At 37.9% G+C, this 19,559-nt stretch overlaps 1 protein-coding gene across 4 annotated transcripts in view; it reads left to right on the forward strand.

The window, feature by feature from the left end:
• Window positions 1-19,559, forward strand: part of LOC127409833 (serine/threonine-protein kinase MRCK alpha-like) — a 125,008-nt gene that overhangs the window by 56,696 nt on the left and 48,753 nt on the right. For all 4 annotated transcript variants that reach the window (XM_051644682.1, XM_051644686.1, XM_051644683.1 and 1 more), the window contains exons 2-5: window positions 4,588-4,679; window positions 10,320-10,403; window positions 10,722-10,817; window positions 11,876-12,024. In XM_051644682.1, coding sequence (XP_051500642.1) covers window positions 4,588-4,679; window positions 10,320-10,403; window positions 10,722-10,817; window positions 11,876-12,024 — 421 coding nt within the window. The remainder of the gene's footprint in view (window positions 1-4,587; window positions 4,680-10,319; window positions 10,404-10,721; window positions 10,818-11,875; window positions 12,025-19,559) is intronic.

Consider the following 19,559-nt stretch of genomic DNA (forward strand, 5'->3'; position numbering starts at 1 on the left):
TTATTTTATTTTATTTTTTTTATTTTTTTTTAAAGTGGACAGATATTCTCTTTAAATGCACGCGGAGCTGCGGGAGTGCAACTGATGGCACAGGCAAGACGGACAGGAAACAGTTTCATTATACACAGAAAAGCACACAATAGTACACAAATAAAACAAATAACTATTCATTTTTATGTAGGCTATATATGGTTGTACAAGGTAACGTGTTAATGTGAACATTACTACACTCATATTAGCTATACAATGCTTAACAGTTTATTGCATATTATGAATTAGTTTATTAGAGTAATAATAAAGTATTAACAATTTTCATAGTAGCCTATTTATAACAGTAATGACACCTATTAATTTAAATACATATTTAACCTCAAATTACCATACCATGGTAAGAAACTTACCCTGATATACATTTTGGAAGTTTATGTGGGACTATAATTACAACAGTCTTTTTTATTTTTTATTTTTTAATTTAATTTTACATATGTACTGTATATAAATGTAAATGAATTTTAGAGATCGGGTGCATGGGGTGGGGGGTTGGGTCTTTCATAAATTCACAGCATGCCCACCTCTTCAGACACTACTACACCAAATCGAATGGCATCAATATGAACGTGTTGAAAATCACAAATAAAGGAGTATGTTTAGCATTGTATGCCATCATTTTCCAGAAAAGATTAACCTTGAATGAAAAATATACATACGGTATTGTTCTGGGTACAGTTCATACAAAACTACATTGTTGAAAATAGCATTTTTTGTAAAAGTCTGACCATAGTTAAAGCGTGTATTTTCTGCACCACAACCACCACCGAACAGAATTGCTATTATAAACATCGATTTTAACATCGTCTTCGAAATACACATGGTTTGATATTTTGGTATCTAATAAATTTAAATTAACACATTTTAAAGGATGAATTTCTTAAGGGTCTAAATAATTTTTAGGGCCACTGGATATTCTGGGAGAGTTTCCTCAGAGTTTCCTCAATCTGAATGTGCCAAATAAGCTGAGACTTTTAAAAGAGTTCACTTTGACCTGTTTAAGTCTGACTGACATTTCCTTTTTTCATTTTCCATTTTCTCAGAGGACCTTACTTTTTTTGAATTTCTCTCCTCTGCATGATCCAGCATTGCTATGACAACTGAACCGCCCCACCCTGTGTGCACAATGCTGATTGGAAAAGTGTCTTGTGCAGCAGTGACAGTGTGCTCTCGAGGAAAGATTTAGCAACAGCGCAGTTAAGTAATGTGTATGAGAGCTATTAGATGAGGTAAGGCTTTTTCGCAGGATGTACTAACAAAGGAAGGTCACTGTTACCTTGTTCTAAAATTCTAAGTTTAGAGCTGCATGGACTCAATGACGGCAGGTGTGGGAGGCTTGTTTGTGCTCTTGTTGAGGATAGACGTGGCAGACTTTTATCTATATTGCACTGCGGTTGAGATCATCCCTTGTTCCCACGTTTTTCCACTTGTTAGATATCTGAGCCGGGACTGCTTGCCTCCATCTAAGATGGCTACATCCTGTGCCCAGACCTGGACATGACATGGATGTGGAACATATGTCATCATAGCCACAAACAGAGAATAATGGCAGTGTCCAAATGTCTTCTGAAAATTATTTTTGTCTAGACAGCCATTTGGGCAAGTTACTCATTCAAGTGTTGACAAGTGTGGTTTATTTATATTTATTTATAACCCCATTCACCCCTTAATTAAAGGAATACTTCACCCATATTGGATTTTGTCATCATTGAGCATGCATGCATGCATGATTTAACACCCATTATTAGTGGTGCACCGATCAGGAAATTTGAGGCAGATACCGAGCTCTGATTTTTTTAACACTAAGGTCGGCTGACATCGATACCAATTTAACACTTTAATACTTTACAAAAAGATTCCATTTGTTAACATTATTTAACAATATTACTGTAGTTAACATGAACTAATGAACTTGATGTTAGTTACAACATATTCTAATAAATGTTTTAAATAAAAAGTTGTATTAGTTAGTGCACATTAATGCACTATGAACTAACAATGAACAATTGTATTTTTATTAACTAACATTATGATTAATAAATGCTGTAAAAATATATTGTTCATTGTTTGTTCATGATACCTAATGCATTAACTAATGTTAAAGAAATGAAACCTTTTAATTAAGTGTTACCAAAATTACATTAAAATTACATTAATTGTGAATTGCTAACATTTATTTGTATTAGTTATTATAGTAACAGTTATTAATAGTTCTGTTGTCAATATCAAACATACATTGTGACATACTGGCAGCCAAAAATCATGAGCGCATCACACACAGCAGGGATACTTTCAAAAATAAGAAAAATATATCCATTACAAGCTTCAAACTGCTCCAGTGAGAAATCATTAATATCTATGATTTGTTTACTGTCTTTGGCATCTTGTTGTAACACAAATCACTAATTATTAAGCAAATGCGTGAGGACGTGGTACCGTTATTGAAGGTTAAACAGTTATATCTTTTATTAGTGATCAACATTAATCTGATTTACAGTTGTGCTCAAAAGTTTGCATACCCTGGCAGAAATTGTGAAATTTTGGCATTGATTTTGAAAATATGACTGATCATGCAAAAAAACTGTCTTTTATTTAAGGATAGTGATCATATGAAGCCATTAATTATCACATAGTTGTTTGGCTCCTTTTTAAATCATAATGATAACAGAAATCACCCAAATGGCCCTGATCAAAAGTTTACATACCCTTGAATGTTGGCCTTGTTACAGACACACAAGGTGACACACACAAGTTTAAATGTCAATTAAAGGTTAATTTCCCACACCTTTGGCTTTTTAAATTGCAATTACTGTCTGTGTATAAATAGTCAATGAGTTTTTTAGCTCTCATGTGGATGCACTGAGCAGGCTAGATACTGAGCCATGGGGAGCAGAAAAGAATTGTCAAAAGACCTGCATAACAAGGTAATGGAACTTTATAAAGATGGAAAAGGATATAAAAAGATACCCAAAGCCTTTAAAATGCCAGTCAGTACTGTTCAATCACTTATTAAGAAGTGGAAAATTCAGGGATCTCTTGATACCAAGCCAAGGTCAGGTAGACCAAGAAAGATTTCAGCCACAGCTGCCAGAAGAATTGTTTGGTATACAAAGAAAAACCCACAGTTAACCTCAGGAGAAATACAGGCTGCTCTGGAAAAAGACGGTGTGGTTGTTTCAAGGAGCACAATATGACGATACTTGAACAAAAATGAGCTGCATGGTCGAGTTGCCAGAAAGAAGCCTTTACTGCACCAATGCCACAAAAAAAGCCCGGTTACAATATGCCCGACAACACCTTGACACGCCTCACAGCTTCTGGCACACTGTAATTTGGAGTGACGAGACCTATGTTTGGAGAGGGGTCAACAAGGACTATAGTGAAAAGAATATCATCCCCACTGTGAAGCATGGTGGTGGCTCACTGATGTTTTGGGGGTGTGTGAGCTCTAAAGGCACGGGGAATCTTGTGAAAATTGATGGCAAGATGAATGCAGCTTGTTATCAGAAAATACTGGCAGACAATTTGCATTCTTCTGCGAAAGCTGCGCATGGGACGCTCTTGGACTTTCCAGCACGACAGTCACCCTAAGCACAAGGCCAAGTTGACCCTCCAGTGGTTACAGCAGAAAAAGGTGAAGGTTCTGGAGTGGTCATCACAGTCTCCTGACCTTAATATCATCGAGCCACTCTGGGGAGATCTCAAACAGGCGGTTCATGCAATACGACCAAAGACTTTGCATGACCTGGAGGCATTTTGCCAAGATGAATGGGCAGCTATACCACCTGCAAGAATTTGGGGCCTCATAGACAACTATTACAAAAGACTGCACGCTGTCATTGATGCTAAAGGGGGCAATACACAGTATTAAGAACTAAGGGTATGCAGACTTTTGAACAGGGGTCATTTCGTTTTTTTATTTGTTGCCATGTTTTGTTTTATGATTGTGCCATTCTGTTATAACCTACAGTTGAATATGAATCCCATAAGAAATAAAAGAAATGTGTTTTGCCTGCTCACTCATGTTGTCTTTAAAAATGGTACACATATTACTAATTCTCCAAGGGTATGCAAACTTTTGAGCACAACATGTAAATTGGGATCCTCACAGAATAGCGCTGAGATGAGTGACTGATGTGATATTGAGAACAGCTGGAGAGCCGCATGTTTGATCGACACAGATACAGTGGCATTCTAGATGGGGGCCTGAAGCCTAGACACCCCCCCCCCCCCCCCATGTGCCCCCCCACTCACAGACTCCCCCAGGTCGGCCAACACTCCACTCGCAAATGTGCGCATGTCTGTTTATGTTTTACATCAAAAGCGGTGAATAATCATATGATATCCACTCTCATGTGAACGTGTTTTTTCTTACGTTGCCAGATTTTTTGAATAAGCTGATTTTGGGTAGTTATCAGCATACCGATGTGCATGTAAACACACACAATGACAACAGAATTAACATTTTTGGGTCAACTATTCCTTTAAGCCCATTAGATTTTTTGTCTGATTTTGTCCTGTTTCTTTTCATTTTTACAGCCAAACCTTTCACTTCCAATGTCAAACAGATGCGCTTGCGCAAGGAAGATTTCGAGATCCTAAAGGTGATTGGACGGGGAGCTTTCGGAGAGGTAAGGATTGTGCTTGTGCTTTGTGGAGCATTCTAGATTATTAGATCCCTTAACAGTCCCTTTGCATCATATAAAGTCAGCATTTTTTAATGAGTTACACAATTTCGTTTTTTTGCATCACAGGTACTGCAAGTTTTAGTGTAAGGTAATTGTTCATTCAGTACTTTAAGAGCCTGTGGCAGCTTATGTTCTTTTGTAATGACTTGAAGTGTGATGTATTGACTGTGTGGTGGACAGGTAGGCCAGGTAACCAGCACTGTTAGGTTTAGTGAGGCCTGGCTATTCAGTATGGCCCATGAAGCTTGAACGTTGAATGGGAGCCACATTCTAAAACCCCAGCAAACAGTTTTGTCGAATTTTTATTGAGGTTTTATTTCATTGTGACTGAGGAAACAGCTCTGTGGCACTTGGATGCAGATCTATTAAATTCCTTAGAAATCAAATACTTTAAAGGTGAAATTAATTTCTGCACCACTAGCAGCACCGAGTGGAATGGCAAAAATGATGACAAACAGGTTTACTGAACACTTCACCTGTTTTCCTTTGGTAGTTCACCCAAAAAAGAAAATCTGTCATCATTTACTCAACCCTTTTTGTGGCTCCAAACCAGGGCCGGATCTAGTGGGTGCTGGGGTGGGCTTCCCTCCCCCCAAATTATCCCCATGCTCCTCCAAGCGCAAGTGAAGCAAAAGGTCGAATTGTATCATCACGGCGCTAACCAAAACCCATATGAAAACCCTTTTCATTTTTTACTTTTTTTTTATTACATTTTTTTTTTTTATATTTCCTCCCCTTTTCTCCCCAATTTGGAATGCCCAATGCGCTCTAAGTCCTCGTGGTGGAGTAATGACTCGCCTCAATCCGGGAGGCAGAGAACAAATGCCTCCATGTCTGAGACAGTCAGTCCACGCATCTTATCACTTGGCTTGTTGTACGCGTTACCACGGAGACATAGCACATGTGGTGGCTTCACGCTATTCTCCATGGCATCCACGTACAACTCACCATGCGCACCACCGAGAGCGAGAACCTCATAGCGACCACGAGGAGGTTACTCCATGTGACTTTACCCTCCCTAGCAACTGGGCCAATTTGGTTGCTTAGGAGACTTGGCTGGAGTCACTCAGCACGCCCTGGATTCAAACTCACGACTCCAGGGGTGGTAGTCAGTGTCTTTACTCGCTGAGCTACCCAGGCCCCTGAAATCCCTTTTCTTTCTTCTCTGGAACACAAAAGGAGATGTTTGACAGTCACCATTCATTTTAATTACATCTTTTTTTTTTTTTTTCATGCAATAAAAATGAATGGTGACTTAGGCTGTCATTCTCCATAACATCTCATTTTGTGTTGCATGGAAGAATGAAAGTCATACAAGAACAACATGACGGTTAATAAAATCATTTACATTTTTTTGTGAACTATCCCACTAAGTAGTTTTTACTGGGCAAAATGTGTTTTCTCTACTTGTCAATGTCTGGTGAGCCATGATTCATCCCCACCCTCCCACCCAGGGAATGTTCTCATCTGACACACCTCTCGACAGGCTTTCCGGACAAGTGTCTGCTCACTTCAGTCCATCTGGAATCAACAGCTCATGGAACTCTTGCAGAAAGTCTGTTCTGCCTGATGTGATGCCATTTCCAAAATAACATGAGAGGAAGCAATGCAGCTGTGACAAACCATGCAAAGGAACACTACAGGCAGAATGAGGATCACTCATACACTTTCATCACCTGATGGATTATGATAGGCTCATGCAAGCAAAAGTAGTGCTTTCTGTGTAGACTTCTGAGCCAGTAGCTGCTACTGAATTTCTAATTTGAAGATGAAGCATATAGTCAGCTGGAAGATAAAAGGTTTCTATAAAATGTTTACATCCCAGCTTCAAGGAAGCTTCAAAACACAGGACATTTAAACATGAAACTCAACCATTTTGAGTACTGCTTATCTCTGTAGTTTGTTAAAATGGCCTTTATTTATTAGTTGATGTGTAGGGTGTGTAAAATGGGATCTTTGAAGATATCACCACATACAGTTGCAATCAAAATTATTCAACCCCCCGACCAGCAATACATTCTGGTGATGTGAATTAAAACACATCAGCTAAAACCTCAGTAAACAAAGTAGGTTTTTAATACATATTTGAGTGATTTTGAGAACAAATAGTTCAGTTTACCCAAATTTTAAAATAAAAAATAACTAATTCTCTCCACAAATGTCATGTCAAAAATATTCAACCCCCAAAGTCAATCATTTGTGGAGCATCCTTTATCCTTAATAACAGTAAATAAATTTTTCAGGTAAGTGTTCTCAGGCTTCGGACACCTCTCTATTAGAATTTGTACACATTTCTCAGGACCAAAAGCTTCCAGCTCATTGACATTCTTTTATTTCTGTGCTGCCACTGTTTCCTTGAAATCCCAACAAAGGTTTGCAATGAGATTTTAATGATGGACTGAAAGGGCCATTTAAGGACATTCCACGACCTATCCCTGAACCAGATTTTGGACAACTTGGATGTATCCTTGGTGTTATTGTCTTACTGGAAAGTCCAGTGATCACCGAGCTTCAATTAACACACTGAAGGCATCACATTTTTCATGCCAAAATGGCCTGATACCTGAAAGAAGCCATGGTGTCAGTCACATAGTCAGGTTAGCCGTTTCCTGCAGCCACAAAACACCCCCATAACAGGACTGACCCATCTTCATGCTTGACTGTGAGGATGGTGTCGTTCTTGTCAATACCTTGTCATATTACTCCAGACGTACTACTGACCCATGGGTCTAAAACTCATTTTCAGTTTAGTGTCATACGTCTATAAAACCTTCTTCCAGGACTCCACAGGTCTTTCCTAATTACTTCTTGAATATTCAGTCAACTGGAGTCAACATTTCCCTTGATGAAGTTTTGCTTTCTTCCACACCCCAAGAAGGTTGCTGTTGTACAATATTTAAAAAATGTATGAATGGTGCTGTCAGCTTTGTCTATTGGAAATTGAAGTGCCTTGCAAATGTACTTTTAGCCATGACCTTTCTTGTGTAATGAAATAATCTCCTCTATTAGCTTTTGAGACAGCTTATTTTTAATTGCATTTTTTGCATAGAAATACATTTTTGCTTACAGCGCTAAACTTAAATTTTAAAACTTAAGTGCCATTGCAGATTGATTACTTAATTTTGTTTTAAAACGATTACTTGTGCAGCCTTACATATTTAAGAAACAGCTACATGCAATAGGGGTTGAATAATTATGACATGGCTGTATTTAAAAAGAAAATCCTGCTATTTAGAAATATTAGGTTATATATTCACACTATGACTTTGAATGTGTCATTCAACTGATATAGATGTAAAGTTTAAAAATTCTGGGTCTTCAGAAAAGCTTACCTTTGTAAATCTTTACTGTCTTGGGGGGTTGAATCATTTCGATTGCAACTGTACATGATGTCAGACAGCAAAGAGCAAAGAACTCTGAAGAGGACTCCTTTAAAACAAAGTCTGAGCTAAGAACACTGTGCTCCTTCCTGATCAAATCACTGTAGGGGACATTGCCAGAACATTGATGTGTTGTCTGGTCATCATTTTACAGAGTAAAGATATCACATGCTTAACTGAACCCAACACTCTAAACTTTCTCTTCAAGGCAGACTTTTGACTAACAGTGCAAAGTTTGGTCGATTGTGCAAGTTATTTTGGCCCAGGAAGAGACCATTTGACTGACAATTTTAGGCAAACAATCACAGTTGTTCTTTACAGAATGATACCGAGGTAGAGAATAGTACTGCTTAGGTGCATTTCTTCTATTTCTTTATTTCTTCTAATTGGATTTAGAATGCTTTTGCTGTATACAGTTACTGAGCAATTTATTAGGAACACTATACTAATACTAGGTAGGGCCTCCCTTTGCTCTCAAAAGAGCCTCAATTCTCAAATCTCCTTTGAGATTCTGGTCCATGTTGTCATGATTGCACAATGCAATTTCTGCTAATTTATCAGCTGCAAATTCATGCTGCAAATCTCCTGTTCTACCACATCCCAAAGGTGACTGGGAAGGCCACTGAAGAACCGTGAACTCATTGTCATGTTCATGAAACCAGTTTGAGACAACTTTTGCTTTGTGAAATGGTGCATTATCATGCTGGAAATAGCCATTAAAAGATGGGTAAATTGTGGCCATCAAAGCATGCACATGGTCAGCAACAATACTCAAATAGGCGGTGGCATTCAAGCGATGATTGATTGGTATTAACGGGACCAAAATGTGCCAAGAAAACATTCCCCACACATTACACCAACGCCACCAGCATGGATGGTTGATACAAGGCAGGTTGGGTCCATGGAGTCATGATGTTGGCGCCAGATTCTCAGCAGAAATCGAGATTCATCAGACCAGGTTTTTCAAGTCTTCAACTGTCCAGTTTTGTTGAGTCTGTACCCACTGCAGCATCAGCTTTCTGTTCTTGGCTGACAGAAGTGGAACCTCACGTGGTCTTCTGCTGTTGTAGCCCATTCACCTCAAGTTTTGACATGTTCTGAGATACTATTCTGCTCCCCACAATTGTACAGAGTGGATATCTGAGTTATCATAGCCTTTCTGTCAGCTCAAACCAGTCTGGCAATTCTCTGTTGACCTCTCTCATCAACAAGGTGTTTCCATCCGCAGAACTGCCACCCACTGGATGTTTTTTTGTTTTTGGCACCATTCTGAGTATACTCTAGAGACTGTTGTGCATAAAAATCCGAGGAGATCAGCAGTTACAGAAATATTCAAACCAGCCTGTCTAGCACTAACAATCATGTCACGGTTGAAATTACAGAGATCACAATTTTTCCTCATTCTGATGATTGATGTGTACATTAACTGAAGCTCCTGACCTGTATCTGAAAAAGTAAGTGTGCAGGTGTTCCTAATATAGTGCTCAGTTAGTGTATATTCTGCTGGATTGTTCTACATTGTTTCTGCAGTTTTAACAAATAGAGATTATTAAATAAGCAGTTTTCTGCCAATAATATGCTGTGCTTTTCTTCTTTTTATGTATTTTGTTTAATAAAATTATGTGGTGGAAATGGCGGAATAATAATATGGCAGTAATATTTTCCTCACTTGTCTCATATTTAATCTCAAGCATGTTCTTCACTGACACTGTTGTCTTGGTAAACAAGTACACTCACTTTTGAAAACCTTAATTAGGGTAGAAATTGTTGGTTGTGTGGCAAATGACGCCTCAATTGTAGGTCGTAATATGTGTAAAATAAATAATTTTCACACAATACATTAATATTGAAATGGTTTGTTTATTGGAGTATTTTGTTTAGATTATCATAGTTTTAAAAATTTTTATTGTTCATATTTTTATGATGGATTTTTAGATTTTAAGATCAAAAGTCTGCATCTGGGACAAGGGTAAAACAGCTGTACATAAAAAGCATTTGAAAAGTAGCAAAAATAAATGATGATGGCATGGTAAAGTTACTACGACAGTTTCTAATGTGACAAAAAAAAAGTTAATCTGTTAGTTTTGATAAAAGACAAACATTTGGACATGGAAGAAGTTAGAAACACCCGTAAATGCAATAAAAACAAGTGTTTCTAGGTAAAATTATATAATCAGAACTGATGTTCTGGTCTTCTTTACAGGTTGCAGTAGTAAAGGTGAAAAATTCCGACAAAGTATTTGCCATGAAGATCCTTAACAAATGGGAAATGCTGAAAAGAGCTGAGGTGGGTTTCAGCTTTAAATTACAGTAAATTTTTCTCAAGATGATTTTTGTATAATGAGAAAAATGGGGCTTTACCATTCAGCTTATGCAGGCGTTTCTACTATTCCCTGTGTCATTCCTTAGCTTCCCTGTTGAGTGTTGATCTTTACCCATGACATGAGAAACCTGTTAAACAAACATTTCTTGCTCTATATGTTTCAGAAACCATTCCTCTCAGTATAGACCCCAAATAGACCCCTTGGTTGTGGGTCAGTCCAAGTATTTTTGATTGCTGAAAGTGTAATGTGGTTTTCTTTGATGTTTTCCCCTCTTTCCTCAGACGGCATGCTTTCGGGAGGAACGGGACGTGCTGGTGAACGGGGACAGCCAGTGGATCACGACGTTACATTATGCTTTCCAAGACGAGAACAACTTGGTGAGTGAGACAGTGTTTCCTGCATCTCTGTTCGCTACAGCTACAGTTACTGAATCCATAGTTTCACAGTGAAAGAAATTATGTTTCTTAAGTTATAAGTTTGTTAAAATGTGTTGCTGTGTCCTGCAGAATCCGTCAGAACAGTTATTGAATCAACATTTGTCTCACATATCGAGCAAGTCATTAGTTCACTCACGTCTGACTCGAAATGAAGCAAAAACTATTTTGTGTATTCAAGGTTTGTGAACCTTACATCAGTATCATTAATGACTGGTTGTTCATATGACATTGTGGAGTTAAAGATAGATATTTACAACAGATTTGTTTTTCCTAAATAATATTTGTATTATACAGAAGTTATTTCCGGTCCACTTATCTGGTTGGACAAGTAGCGTTCCTTCCAAGAGTGCTAATATTTACTATAAAAACACTGTTTGTATTACTCCGCTTACTTGTATTCACAGCATTCAACAGGCTGTCAGTCTCGCAACATTGCAATGGTTGGTCGTGCTTTGGATTTGTTTGGAACTATTTTTATTTGAAGAGCAATGTTGTATTGAATTCTGTCGGACTTTTATGGCTTTAAATGAAGTGATCTTTGTTGGTTACAGGTTTGGAGGTGGATTGGCTCATAACTTCAAGTGACATATATTCTAAAGGCACAATGAGTGAAAAAAGCATCTGAAACCTCCAGTTTTGTTATCATTTGTCATAAGATGTAAAGGGGGAGTATATATTTAACTGTGCCGTTTTGTATGTAAGGTGATGGAAGAAGAGAGACTCTTTTATAAATTATTATCAGCTCCGCATCATGAGTGGGAGAGTGAGGGAATAAAACTGGAGGAACAGAGTGATAAAGAGGTTTATAGAAGAAAGAATGTCATGGGTAATTGAGATAGTATGAATTAATACGAGGGAAGAGTGACAAGGCAATTTTAAAGATGTAGACTGCTTGTAATTACCCAAAGATTGATGTCTTTGTTTTCCATCCCCTCCAGAATGTTTTTTCTCCTCCACTATTTCTTTCTAATTCCCTCCCTGTTTCTCTCTCCTCACAGTACCTGGTTATGGACTACTATGTAGGGGGAGATCTGTTGACGCTGCTCAGTAAGTTTGAAGATCGTTTACCTGAGGACATGGCCAAGTTTTATCTGGCTGAGATGGTGCTGGCTATTGACTCTGTACATCAGCTACATTATGTTCACAGGTGAGCCCTTGTCTCTTTCTGCACATTAATTGCAACCAAATCACAACCGATTTGAAACTCTTTGTTTCCTGTGAGTCTTGATATCTATAAATGAAATGTTTTGGAACTAGAGGGGCAATTAAAGGAACATTACTGGTTAAATACAACTTAACGGATGTAGAATTATATGTATAATAATTTCCAATTGTCCTTCAATTTGTGAAAAAGAATATTTGGGGCCTGGGTAGCTCAGTGGTAAAATACGCTGGCTACCACCCCTGGAGTTTGCTAGTTCGCTAGTTCGAATCCCAGGGCATGCTGAGTGACTCCAGCCAGGTCTCCTAAGCAACCAAATTGGCCCGGTTGCCAGGGAGGGTGGAGTCACATGGGGTAACCTCCTCGTGGTCGCTATAATGTGGTTTGTTCTCGGTGGGGCGCATGGTGAATTGAACGTGGTTGCCGCGGTGGATGGCGTGAAGCCTCCACACGCGCTATGTCTCTGTGGCAACGCGCTCAACAAGCCACGTGTTAAGATGCGCGGGATGACTGTCTCAGACGCGGAGGCAACTGGGATTCGTCCTCCGCCACCCGGACTGAGGCGAATCACTATGCGACCACGAGGACTTAGAGCGCATTGGGAATTGGGCATTCCAAATTGGGAGAAAAAGGGGAAAAATCCCCCCCCCCCCAAAAAATAAATAAAAAAATAAATAAATAAATAAATAATAAAAAAAAAAAAGAAGGTTTACATGTGCAGTTATTTTCAAGCTACGGCAGATTTTTGCATAGTCGCATGTTGTATCACCTCTGTCTTACGGAGCATGAGCACAACACCGATTAACATACCAATTGTGGTCCAATTAACATGTACAAGCTGGACGAAGCCAAGCTGCAGTTGCATTTTCTAGGTCTGTTAGTCCGACTTCTCAGAAATTGGACTGGAAAGATTTCTGTCTGAAATGTTTATATGACATTTTAAAAGATAAGTAAATTACATGTAAACGTACTGAGTACCTTGCCCCATAGACTTCCATTGTAAGTGCATTACTGTAAACGTGATTTTTTGTTTGTTTTTGCAAACTGAAGGACTAGTCAAAATAATTACCTGTGGTAATCGATAGCATGTATTATTTTTTATTTAATCATGAATATTTCTTTAATAAATGCCATTTTATTTGGAAGAAGTGATTCTTTAGGCCAGTTTTACTGCTTATTATTGTTATATCAATCAACAACAAAGAACATACTGAAGTCAGAGAAGCAGAAAAGACAATGTTTAGACTGAGTCATGGCTGAATTGGAACCCATCTTCAGTTATCACACAGGAAGTGGCCTCTCCACATTTGCGTAATGATAGACTGCAGTTGCATAAAGCCCTAGCTGTGATAAATGTGTTTGTACTGGGACTTTGGGTGTGCTTCAACAGGCTTTAATTAATCCCACGAAGCACATTTGGTACATATACAGACACACTTTCTCTAATGTACTCACATTCTCCTCATAAACTTAAATGCAGATGTTGTAGTCTTGGTCTACCAATTGCACACTGTGTTTGGGTCAGCCAGAGGGACAGGCAGAGGGAAGTTTAAGGCAGTAATCATGGGGTTAGAGGTGTGGTCAACTCTCCTCTCGTGAGACTTTGGCACGCCTGGTTTGAGAAGGGTGGGAACAGCATGGATTGGTCTCAAGGGATGGGGTTGGTGTGGGTGTGTTTTTGAATGAGCAAGCCGTTTTGAAGGCTGTGCATATGGGAATAAGTGTATCTGTGTATGTTTGAGGGTGGACGATGTACTTTGTTAAAATAGTTGAGACGCCACAGTTTGCAAGAATGCACAGTCATGAGTTGACATTTAACAATGCACCATATCAGAAAACGGACTTAAAGGAATAGTTCACCCCAATATGAAAATTCTGTCATCATTTACAGAATTCACCCTCATGTTGTTTCAAATCCATATGGCTTTCTGTCTTTTGCAGAACACAAAAGGGGTAATTTTGAAGAATGTCTTGTTAATTTATTTCTGTACAATGGTATTCAATGGTGACTCACTTTAAAGTTAAAAAAGGGACCCAAAAGTGTCATAAAATTAGACCATGCAACTCCATGCATCATTTTCCAAGACTTCTAAAGGCATACAATAGGCTTTAAAGGAATAGTTCACCCAAAAAAGTAATTTCTGTGATCATTTACTCACCCTAATGTCGTTTCAAGTCCATATGGCTTTCTTTTTTCCATGGAACCTTATAGGAGTTTAAGTTTAGCAGAATGTTCATGCTGCTCTTTTCCACACAGTGACAATAAATGGGGACAAAAAATGACAAAAAAGCACATTTAAAAAGTTCATGAGACTCCAGAAGTCTTTTTAAGCCATATGATAGCCGATTACGATATCGGAATTCAGTCTGATGCCATGCTCATGCACTTGTACCAAAAACGATACCATCTGATGTATGAATGTCATTCCGTAAACATTCAGTGCACAAATTAAAATCACGTAATACCTTAGTTGTGATGATTAAACTGCAAAGACTCAGATTTAATTAGATAAATACTGTATATAGTTTGCATGAGCTGCATGCTTCAAAGTGAATTGTGCCGACACCAGCTTCTCATATCGTTTAGAGCTTCTTGGCTCATACACAGAAAACACCATCATAAGCACTGCACGCTCACTTTGTAGCAAATGACAGCGATCAGAGTGCTAATTCACTTTTTAGCATGAGGCACATACAGACTACATATTTATTTAAGTAAATACAAGCCTTTTGTGGACCTGCTTTTCCAAAGGTGAGAAGCTACCATCAGAAATAAACAAAAGTGTAAATTGCTTCACTCCAAAAGTATAGCTTCTGCCAAAATAAATGCGTAATTAAAATGGAAAAAAGTATGACAGAAATAAATCACTACAGTATAGTTATGTAATATTCACTGTAATACTACTACTACTAATAAATAATCAATAGTAATTCTATTATATTTAAGCAATATTGCAAATATGTGATGCTCTGTTATACAGCACTTTTTTGACAAAATATCTCTAAAGTTGTATTTTGGATTGTGCTTTGAATTTTTTTTTTTTTTTTTTTTTTTTTTTGAAAATTAATTGTTTTCATTTGATGAAAGTTTTAGTGAATTCATTCCAAAAAATTTAAATTAACTGTTGATATGTAATTCAGAAAAAAAAAAAAAACAGGTATCGTATCGGCGATTACGGAAAAGGAAGTATTGGTACTCGTACTCGTTCTCAAAAAAATGGTATTGAGACATCCCTTAGTTTGACGTCATTGAAATAAAATGTAATTTTTTTCTTGCATGTATCGTCATCTAAATCAAACTTGGCATGACACATCTTCCACGCAAAGAAAGTCATACCGGTTTGTAATAATATGATGGTAAGTAAATGATAACAGAATTTTCAATTTTGGATGAACTAATCCTTTAAATGGATTAAACTGTATGCACTCCATGTTTTCTTCCTAAAGTGGTTTTAAACTATTTCAAATGAATTTTGTCTCAATATTAATTCACATTTACAATTTAAAATACATCCTTCACACATTGTTTCCAGTCGCCATGCAGGTCACATTATTCGACTACTCCCCTGAAAGCTTCTTCCAGGAACAGCTTGGAGTGCTTGCTTTCACCTGGCCCTCATTAGACTAAGTGGGCAAGCTGCTGTGCTAAAGTGGAGGATTTGTGGTGTTAAGTGCCTGGTTACTCTTGGCCAGATATTTGCATAGGGTGCCCTCTGTGTTTATCAAGCCCTTCGAGAAGAGGACCGGTCCATGTCACAGCTGAAGAGCCAGCCAGACACACTAGCATCTGTCCTTTTGTGTGTTTTTGTTGTGTGTGACCACTGCATTATGTGTGTGTCTTCACTGGGTTATTGATCAGAGGTAGTATGCTATTGATTAATGCCATGTGTGTGATGTGAGGTTCCTTGTCTAACTGATTCCTAAAGAGAAGCTGGAATTATATTTGCCAATGAGACATGGCTCATCGCACTTCAAATGTCAAGAAGGAATCTCTTGTTACCTGTAAAGATCCCCATATCAAAGAGAGAGATGCACAGTCGTTGCCTGAGGATAAAGCCACATTCATTTGAAACTGTACAGGTGATTGGATGACCTCATAAAGAGCTTTGTTTGGCAATACCAGTGTCAGTCTTAGTGCTTGTAAAACAGCTTTTTATTCAACCAGAGGGCCTTGACCTACAAGTTGAAGTTTCCAAATACTTTTTTAGAGGTCTTTGGATCAAGATCATGTAATGGATTGAGCTCAGAACGATAAAGGTTTGTTGAAATTTATCCAGCATCCACATACAATGATTCCCACTCCCCTCTCTCTCTTCCTGTGTGTAGTTGACCAGCTCCCCCTGTGCTAGGCATGAGGTAGGGCCAGATGGTGCTCACAGATGGCTATTTTGGTCTTAAAGTGGGATTACCTCCCTCTGCTCGCAGTCCACTGCTCCTTAAGACAGCAGCCATGGACAGAGTCTCCCAATTATCACAGACACTACAACCCCTGCTGACCAGACCAAGCCCCATAATGGAGCATTACAAAGTGAATGGCTTTTAGAATAGCAGGAGGCATGCGGCCAGGTTAATCAAGTTTAACATAGATTTAAGGCAAGCCAGGTTTAACATACTACCAATCTTAAATTTAGACATGCTTGACTGAATTTACAGTATGTTTCTGATAATCTTAAAAACCTTTTGATCTAATCTTAAATGTTTAAAACAAGTTTTTCAGACATGCTTTATTTGTGTATACTTATGAATTTCTACACAAAACGTATTTATTTAATTTTTTTGTTTGTTTTGTTTTATGCTTTTGTTTTGCATTGTTTTGTTTTGTGTTGTATTTTTGCTTTGCTTTGGTTTTTGTTACATTATGTTATGTTATTGTTTGGTTTTGTTCGGTTAGGTGTTGCTTTTTGTTTTGTTAGATTTTTTGTTTGTTTTCTTTTGTGTTGCTTTTTTGTTACTTTTTGTTTTGTTTTGTGTTGCTTTTGTTTGTTTTGTGTTGTGAACCAGATAGTGAAGGAAAAGCAGCCAACATGTGCCCAGCATACATGGAAACGCCTGCAATACTGTTAAAATAGCATTTCAGGTGGATACCTCATTAAGTTGATTGAGAGAATGCACATAGCTTTAATCTACGCAAAGGGTGGCTACTGTGACAAATCAGAAATATAAGATGGTTTGGTCATATTTGGTCACCATATAATTCCCATCCTTCCATTTGCATTATTTCAGAGTTTTGAAGACTTGAATATTATTCAATCTGAAATGTGGAAATTAGTGATAATAAAGGTTAAATGTGTCTAAACTAGATGTCCAAACCTTTGACTGCTAGTGTAGTTTAAAGGCATGCTTGGTTACTACTTGATCTTTAAAGCAATACCAAAACACACACAACTTGAATGATATAGAGAATACTCAAGCCTGAGTAGCTATCAGCATCAACTGCTATACCCTGAACAGTTTACACATTGTCTGCTGTAAACTAAGTTAGCCTAAACTCTTGTTAGCTCAAGTGTAAATCTATGGGCTCCGTAGCGCATGCTTGTTTGTTATGTGTTTTTTAGCGGCTCAGTGTCTTGCTACCTCCTTAATTGGTTTAGCGGAGCTGTTTGCTCTGTGGCACAGCACCATGACGCTGATAATGGCCAAGTCAAGAGGAAACCGTTAAAGACCATAGTGACAGATTGAGGAAAAGGAGAGGTCTGGGCAGTGTGCAGGAAGTCTTTTGGTAATGGATTATGGATGTTTAGAGGTTTGCTGAAGGACCTGAATGGACCTGACAAACTGGGTCAGATTTTGTTGTAAGACTTAGAGTTTATTTTGGGTTTGCAATAATGAAAAAATAAAAGATCATTGTTTAATGCATGGATTGTTTAATGCAGAACTGTTTAACTGCAGTTCTGCAGACTGTTGTATTCCCGGGTAGTTAACACTACATACTTTTGTAAAGTTGACATGTCCTGCAGTGTAACATGTTATACTCTATATAAAATTATTTTAAACAGCAGTTTGCTAATTCTGTCTAGGAACTACATGCAAAGTATGTAATTCAAGACAAAGACCATTTCAAATGAACTAGTGAAGAAAAAAGCAAGGTGATGAAAAATGGTGAAACGTTACAGGACCTAATGCCGTTTACCTTATACATTCATATACATTTTATTCTAAAGTCTTCATTTTGGTGAGCAATTTAGTGTTTGGAAATGTTGCCAATACCAGTTGGATAATATGGGTCACAGGGTCTTGCTTCTTGCCCTACATGTGGTGTTTGCATTGCGATTTCAGTTGTTGTGATGAGCGAACACTGAAAACCTTGTGTAACACTTTACAATATTGTTCTGTATATTAACATTAGTTAATGCATTAGGTATACAGTAATTACTAACAATGAATACTTTTTATATTATTTATTAATCACGGTTAATTTATCAAATGTACTATTAATATAATGTATTAATTAAAAAAATGTGCTATGTTCATTGTTAGTTTACATAACTTTAAACCTGAAAAAAGTGTTAGTATATGAAGAAATACTAATCATAATATCATAATCATAATAACTATGATTAATAAATGCTATGAAAGTACTGTATGTTAATGTTAAATAATTTATGTACCAAATTATCATGTAAGTAACCTTATTGTTACAAAAAAATCATTGTTTCCTTTTGCAGGTTTTTGTTTTAAGTTAAGATGAAAAAGTCTGGTTGATTTATTAATGGTCAGATTACTTATGAAATGTGACACTCAAAACAGGAGTGCTGTATATTATAAACATTGAAGTTTTGTTCCATTATTTGGTGTGGATGGAGATCAAGCCATTATGGAAAAAGTTACACCACCCACTGAGATTCTCACACACTCACAGACAGAACTCTCTGTGTTAAAGCCCTACTACAGGCTTCTGTTTAGCACTCTGTTCAACTGCCTGCCTCTCACCTCACACACATGCACACATCGTCTGATCTTGCACATTGCTGATAATAATCAACACTTGGAACAAAAATCTCTCTACCTTCCACTGCTGCCCTCACTCAGTATATGAGGCCCCCCACCCCTCAAAAAAAAAAAAAAAAAAAAAAAAAAAAACATAACACACCATTACCATGGTGCCAAGTCCGTAAACCATGGTAATAATATAGATAAATACCATGGTTTTCTGGTTATCCACTGAAGCTAAGCAGGGTTGAGCTTGGTCAGTACCTGGATGGTAGACCTCCTGGGGAAAACTAGGGTTGTTGCTGGAAGAGGTGTTGGTGAGGCCAGCAGTGGGTGCTCACCCTGCAGTCTGTGTGGGTCCTAATGCTCCAGTATAGTGATGGGGACACTATACTGTAAAAAAAAAAAAAAAAGCACCATCTTTCGGATGAAACGTTAAACTGAGGTCCTGACTCTCTGTGGACATTAAAAATCCCAGGGCACTTCTCATTAAAGAGTAGGGGTCTAAAACCTGTGTCCTGTCCAAATCTGCCCATTGGCCTCCTAATAATCCCCACTATATAAATTGGCTTCATCCCTGTACTCTCTCC

The sequence above is a fragment of the Myxocyprinus asiaticus genome, chromosome 19 (assembly GCF_019703515.2).
Source record: "Myxocyprinus asiaticus isolate MX2 ecotype Aquarium Trade chromosome 19, UBuf_Myxa_2, whole genome shotgun sequence".
Lineage (NCBI taxonomy): Eukaryota > Metazoa > Chordata > Actinopteri > Cypriniformes > Catostomidae > Myxocyprinus > Myxocyprinus asiaticus.